This window comes from Marmota flaviventris, chromosome 10 (assembly GCF_047511675.1).
Source record: "Marmota flaviventris isolate mMarFla1 chromosome 10, mMarFla1.hap1, whole genome shotgun sequence".
NCBI classification, from domain to species: domain Eukaryota; kingdom Metazoa; phylum Chordata; class Mammalia; order Rodentia; family Sciuridae; genus Marmota; species Marmota flaviventris.
The window spans coordinates 42,037,490-42,044,747 of NC_092507.1; the positions used below are offsets into that span (position 1 = coordinate 42,037,490).

Genomic DNA, 7,258 nt, shown 5'->3' on the forward strand with positions numbered 1-7,258 from the left:
CACAAATAGAACATTCTACCATGTTCTAAATTGTTTATGATTTTTGCCTGTTGCATAAGCTTACAAAATTAGATGGGTTTAGTTTCTGAGTCACAAGCAAAGAGATCAAACAGAGAAATCCTGGATTTCAAAGTAAGATGCTAAGAAACCCAATTCCTGCCAAGTAATTGTTCTAAGACTCCACATCCTTCCTTCAGTTTATCTGGCAGGTTAATACAGACGGGAACACATTTGCATGTCCAAACAGATGGGAAAGGCAGCTCTGGCATAGGAGGCCCCAGATGGGTTTGGCTTTTAATAATAGGCATTCCAATTTGTTTTCACAAAATGATCTTCCTTCGGGAAATGTGTATTTGTTGCTGGGGAAAATCAAAAGAGAGCAGATTGCAAATTGTGCCATCGCTGGTTTAACACTGACAAAACCTCTACTCCCCAGGCCTAGCACTGCACGTGGCTCACATTTTGATTCAAGAGAACTGAGTTGCTCGGTTATTGCAGTCTGTTGGGGAAACAGACACAGTCAGCTCTGAGCAAGCAACCAGCAGCTGGCCTGCCGAGGACAAGGCTGCAAGGTGTGATCCCAGGACAGACTGTACTATAGACAGAGACAGTTCTAGAAGACTTTCTAGAAGATACAGAATATGGGTGGTTCCTGATGTAGGCAGGACTTTGACAGGTAGATGAGGGAAGGAAGGTAAAGTAAAATTCAGTAGGCACTTTCTATATGCTGGATGCTGGTGAATCCTCTTTACTCTTTACACTAATTCAATTCTAGAAGACATAGACCTCCTCCCATTCCATTTATAGATAGGGAATCGAGACAGAGAGGAGAGGATTTAATTTTTTTTTTTTTTAGTTGTAGATGGACACAATACCTTCATTTTTTTAGTTTATTTTTATGTGGTGCTGAGGATCGAACCCAGTGCCTCACGTGTGCTAGGAAAGTGCCCTGCCATGGAGCCATAACCCCATCCCGAGGAGGGGAAAGGATTTTTCCCAGCCATTTATTAGCAGAGTTAGAGTTCAAGTTCCTCTGTCTCCAGAGTGCGTGGCTTTCCTTAGTCACTTCTTGAGATTGACCAGGTTGTTCTCATGACAGAGGCCCAGTGCCTGGAGAGAGGGCATTTTCTTCTTTCTTTGCTTTTTTTTGGACTGGGGATTGAACCCAGGGGTGCTTTACTAATGAACTACATCCCCAGCCCTTTTCATTTATTTTGACATAGGGTCTCACTAAGACGCTGAGGCTGAACTTGAACTTGGGATCCTCCTGCCTCAGCCTCCTGGGTCACCACTACATAGGTGTGCTATTGCATCCTGATGGCATTATCTGTTAATGGAAAACAAAATCTGATGCCTGGATCCCCAGTTGTAGAGAAAGTATTAGTATCAGTGAGCTGCAGGAAGAGGAATCTTATCAGGACTCTTCCAGGAGTCCCTTGACCATAACTCTCTTTAGCCAAACTGTAGACAGCTCCCTCTAGGCCCTCTATTCACTGAAGCCTTATCCTTGTGCCTTTTCTTCAATTTGCATAACACAGTTTTAACCAAAATTCTGGCAACTCAGCTTAGTGAAAATCCCTCATCCCTCAAATCCACCCCCACTCTGAGTATCTGGTCACCCTGGCCTGCCTTCAGGCACACTTCCCCACTTTTGATGTCTCCCCTTAGCAATTTCGGGGGGGGGGGGGTATCCCTTTGCTGGATATTTGGCTATAAATCCCCAGCTGTCTTTGTTGTATTTAGAGTTGAGTTCTATCTGTCCCTCCAGGAAGTCTTGACACCTGTCACAATAGTATTCAGTCTTCCTTACTACTTGAACAAATGTCAGAATAATTCCTTCTCTAACACCATGTGAGTGTCCTCCCTTCTCCCACAGGAGCTGGAGCTTGAGAGGGAAGGAACGAGTCAATGCATCTTCCCCATGGAGGTTATCCAGACTGGAAACCTGAGGCCCCCTTGCTTTTGTCTCCTAACACCATTTCTAATCAGCCACTGCACCCTGAAACCTCCTCTGTTAGGAACAGTTCTCATATTTGCCCCTTTCATCCTATCAGACCTCACCCCTACAACTGCCCCCTGTGGTCTCTGCCTGCCCCACTAATCCCGGTCCTCTTCCCGGCACCCAGGCATCTCTCCAAACTCAGAACTGTCTGCTTCATTTTTCTGTTAATAGTCTTCTCATGCCTGCCCCAAGTCCTGATCTAGCGACAGCCCTCTGACCCTGCGGACCCTGCCTCCCACTGTATGTTGCAGCTTACCTGAAGTCTTCCACAGCCCTGTGCGTGGCTCCTGCTGTGACTGCTGCCTACAAATCCCTTCCTGGACCTCTAGTCATTGGGCTGCCTGTAGGAGCTGAGTGCTGAGCTCTTATGAGACTCCTCTGTCTCCTCCACCAGAGCCCTTAGGCCCCCAGTCATTTCAACAGGGCCTCCTTGCCCCCTAGTCGCCTGGCTGTGCCAGGTTTTTTGTTATTTTCTCTCTCCTTTTTGTTAATTTCTCTTGCCATTTTTCTGTGTCTGCTCTAGTCCTGCCAAGCATTTATCAGACCCATGCTACAGAGGAGAAAACGGGGACCCAGACAGGCAGAGTGACTCACTGGCAATCATATCACGGGGAGCCCCAGATCCCTCAAGCCTGCACACTCCTCCTAACAGGGACCCTGAGGTGCTCTGGGCGGCTCACCTGTGGGGAGAGGCGCTGGGTCCTCAGAAAGAAGCCAAGGAGGCAGCCCACGATGACAGACAGCACAGACAGGATGAGCAGCCCATTCCGCCTGCACACGTCTCTCCCTCGCGCCAGGAAGGCACTCAGCACCATGGTGAGCGGGGCCTTCTGGCACGGGGCACAGCACCATTCCATGCATATGAGACTGGCCAGGGCACGGGGTCCGGGCTGCACACCGGCTCCTTGGCACGCAGGTTGTCGGAGTTGCTAAGCACCAGTTGCTGGCCCCACAGCCATGGCCTGGGTGGCCGCTAGGGAGGGAAGCCACAATCCTATTACCAGCCGCATCATTAGGAACAAGGGAACAGATTAGGGCCTGGGAAATTAGAGCAGGCCACGTGGTCTGGGAGTTCAGCCTCAAAGCCGAGAGCTCCTCTAGAACTGTGGAGGGATGGGAGGAGGAAGAAGAGGAACCTCTGCTTGGCTGGTTTGATCTTTACCCACCACTTCATTCCAGAAGGAACCGAGAGCAAGGCCATAAGATACCAGCAGTCGCCAACATTAATTAGACATTTACTGGGCACTGGGTGTCATTCTGGAAGCACACTACTCATATTGGCATTTTTAATCCTTACACCAATCCCAAGGGAAAAGAACTATTAATATACCATTTAATACATGAAGAGCCAGAGGGGATGAGGAGCCAGTGAGCACTGGGAGCCAGCCTGTTCTGCTGCTTTATTTACACTAATCATGGGAACTCCTCCCAGTTACCCTCAGATCCCCACCTTCATGTCACTGAAAAGGGAGACTGGGACTCCAGGAGCCAGAGTGCCCTGGTCACGGTCACAGAGCTAGTACGTGGTGAAATGAAGTTCAGTTTCTACCCATGAACAGATAGATGGGGTCCCGGGCACTTAGTACTGTGAGAAATGTAGCTTTGAGTTCAAGGGACCCGAATTCAATTCTGAGCCGGGCCACCACCCACTGCACCTTCTTCAGGGCCCTTAAACCTAAGGCTGCCCCTACTGTGGGCTATCCTGTTAATTTTAAAGATGACAGAGCTAGGAGGTCTGTATGCAATATCCAGTTCTGCTACTTACTAGCTGTTAGCTCTGGATGAGGCATTTCCTCCCACCCATAGAGATGAACTTTCCTAGGGCTGGTGCAAAATTCTATACCGAGAGTATCTGGAAAAGCGGTGGTGAACGCCTGCGTGCTGAACAGGGGCCAGGGCTGTTAGGATCGTTATCACACGGCATTCTAAAGAAAGATTTTCTTTGTAAAGTTTTTTGTGGACTGTCATGTCATTAAAACCAGAGGAATTAATCCTTTGGTTAATTTCATCAGGAATCTGCAATCCCATTAGGGGCAGTCAGGTGGCAGCAGTGGAGGAGGGGATGTGACAGGCTTGAGTGTGGGGTGTGAGCAGGGCCTGCCTCCTGCTGACAAGGGGGTGGGGCCAAGGGTCTGCCGCAGAAGGACAGAGGGGTCTGGGGCACAGGCTCCCAGGCCACAGGAAGGAGACACTAGAACTCTGCCGAATGCCATCAGCTTCCGGTCTCGCCCTCTCTGGGCTTAGTCTTGCCCTTTTGAGAATTAGGGAAATGGGCTACAGGCCTCCTAAGGAGCTTCAGTCCAGTAGACCTTCTGAAGCCCCTGCTCTTTGCAGTCACTGGAGGTGGGGGGGTGGAGAGAGGAGTGGGGGACCGGTGGATTCAAGTCCGAGAGACCCCAACCAACTGTAAGACCCCAATCCTCCAAGGCCACCTCCTTTCCCAGCCTTCCACACATTGCCCATGCTATTCCCTCTACCTAGAATGTCCTTCATGAAAGAAAAGTGACCACAACACTTGGAGCAACCAAAAGATCTTTATTGCAACAGTGCAACAAAGAGAAAAGAAAGAAGGAGAGAGAGAGAGAAAAAAAGAGAAGAGGAGAGATGAAGAGGGAGAGAACAAGAGCAAGAGAGAGACAGAGAGTGCACACAAGAAAGACAAAGAGAGCAAGAGAGTGAGAGCAAGAGAGAGAGAGCAAGAGAGAGGGGGGCCTGGCAGGAGGGAGTTTTTATAGCCCAAATCTAATGGGGCCTCTGGGTCTGCAAGCTGCCTTGTTGGCCCAAGGCGGGGTTAAGTGTTCAGCCTTGAGCAGGGTTGAATGTTCAGACTTGAGGCAAACAGGTGATAAAGGACCAGATTGTGTGTGTGTGTGTGTGGGGGGGGTTGAGTGCATGGGCTATCTTGCAGCCAACATCTGTTCAGCCTGCCCTGCAGACAACACAGTTCAGCCTGCTCTGCACCCAACACTTCACTGTTAGGAAAGTCACAGGTCAGATGTGCCCTTCCTCGAAGCCTTCCCTGACTACCCTGGATCCACACCCCTCTCTTTACTCCACTTCAGGCCTTTCCACAGTCACCAGCCAGGGATTAGCCCCAGATCCTCGTTAAGTGGTTCTGACATCAGAATAATAATAATTAATGAGAATAAAACCAGTCTATATGTGTCACCATGTCATTTGAAAACCCCTCGGTGGAGAATCCCCAAAGCTGGAGGGTGTGTTGGTAGTTGGGTGTTTGGAGGCATCCCAGGGAGCAAGGGGCTGTCCTTCAGAGCAGCCAACACTGATGAGCAGCAGTACACCTGAGCTGCGGACATGTATATGTGTGGGCAGGAGATAAGCAGTGCTGTCCAAAGTGAGACCCTCCCCCCAAAAAATAAAAAAGTGAGGTCCAGTCACAAGGCATTAGGGGCAGCTGCCCAGCGAGAAGCCAGGGCTCCCAGGCCTGCCACCCTGTGCGGAGTCTGTGGGAGAGAGCAGGGTGCCTGGTCTGCTAATGATTAGTGACTGACGATTCCCCCATAGAGGAGGGCACCTCTGTCTGGGGAGGAGGGTGCAGGAAGGCTTCCCAGAGAGGGGTCATTTAGTGGGAGACTCAGGGAGTCTGCGGCGGGTTGGAGGATGCTGCTCAAGGTCTAGTGAGAGGAGAGGGACCCAGGCTGGAGGTAGGAGAGCAGAGCCCTCTGGGACCAGCAAGAGATCAGGGAGCTGGAGTGACCAGCAGGTCCTGGGACCTCACCCCTGCCACTGTGTGTCACAATGTGTTTGGGTCGAGCCATCTGACCTCCTAGCTGGTTTGTAGAGAGCTCCAGGTTTATTGGCTGCTTTCCAGAGACATCCCAGAGGCGCCTTAATCTCCATGACATGTCTCCCCAGCACAGAGAGGCCTTCTGGGAAGGCTTTCTATGGGCAGTTAATCCAGCAGGGTGTGGATTCTTGTTAGCCTTACTCACCCTGGGGCTGATCTGACCCCTGCAGAGGGCTGGTCCTTTCCCAGATTGGTCTTTGAGGATGGAGTAAGTGACTTTCACACATGCTGCCTTCCTCCTTCCCCTCCCCGCCCCTCCTGTCCAGATGTGTCACTTATGGAAGTCAGGCCCGAGCACCCAAGGAACCACTCTGCTTCTGTGTGCTGAGCACTCACCCTGGGCCAGGCTGAGTATCGAACACTTTCACACATGCACCAGTGCCAGGGAGCCACACGAGTCAGCGCCACAAGTGTTCACTGGATCCATCAAGGGTCAGGGTTACAGGATTCAGGTCACAGGTTCTGGATCCATGAGATTTATCTCAAATTAAGTAAGTTTAGAAAGTTTAAAATTCACTTCCTCAGTTGCACTAGGCAAAATTTCAAGGGCTCAATAGATACTGTAACTAGTAGTGGTCAACATACTATATAGTGCAGTTACACAACATTTCTATGGTCACAGAAAGTTCTACTGAACCTTCTATAGTGGCACTGAGCTAAATTCAAATCACAGCTCCTCTTGGAAATTGTGTGACTTTTCCCAAATTAGTGAACCTCTCTGAACCTTTTCCTGTATCTATAAAAGCCCATATTTTTTACATTGTATCATACTTCCTCCTGCTTGAGTGTGTTAGTTGGAGCAAAGTGTAAGGTTGAACCCCCCAGCGAGTTCAAATTAAGTTTCCAAATTTGTTAGGACTCTTGTTAGCAAGTCACAGGAAATTAAACCACCCTGGAGCAGGTAAAAAGGGAATTTATAAGCAGGGCTGACTACATGCCCAGATGGACATGTGCAGGCACGGCCCAGGGTGTCTTTGTTTACAAAGCAGGAAAAAGTGCATTAAGCTACCACAGCTTCTTAACTTATCATGTTTTTTTAATTTGCTATTTAATGTCATCCTTAAGTAAATAAAAGGAATATGTTAAATTATTAGTATGAATTATTAGCATGAATTTTGCTGTTCATCTTTATATTATGCGATGTCAGTTTTAACCCAATTGTTATGGTTTGTGGAATGCCACCATGAATTATTTGAGCTTATTTGAGCGTCTTCACTCAGCCTTGAGCCGGGGAGATTTAGGTTTGGCACTGCAAACTGTTTTGTGGCTCCTCCCACTTAATGGATTGCATCATGCCCACGACCACAGAGGTCTTTGTTTGGCCAGGGAGATGCTCTTGTTGGGGGTTACTTGTTGGAAACTGGACAGCCCACCTCCTACCTTATTTGGCAAAGAACATTCCATGGAAAACCTTTGATGCTTCCCCTGTATAATAAAGCAAGTGCGGG

The 7,258-nt window shown here is 49.2% G+C and overlaps 1 protein-coding gene across 2 annotated transcripts in view; it reads right to left on the bottom strand.

Moving 5' to 3' along the window:
- Positions 1-2,832, bottom strand: part of Slc1a7 (solute carrier family 1 member 7) — a 43,052-nt gene extending 40,220 nt beyond the window's left edge. Inside the window, exon 1 of one of the 2 annotated variants that reach the window (XM_027945039.3) lies at positions 2,683-2,832. In XM_027945039.3, the coding sequence (XP_027800840.2) occupies positions 2,683-2,817 (135 nt within the window). In that variant the 5' untranslated portion in view covers positions 2,818-2,832. The remainder of the gene's footprint in view (positions 1-2,682) is intronic. The other variant, XM_027945040.3, reaches the window with a different exon arrangement.
- Between the last annotated feature and the right edge of the window lie 4,426 nt (positions 2,833-7,258).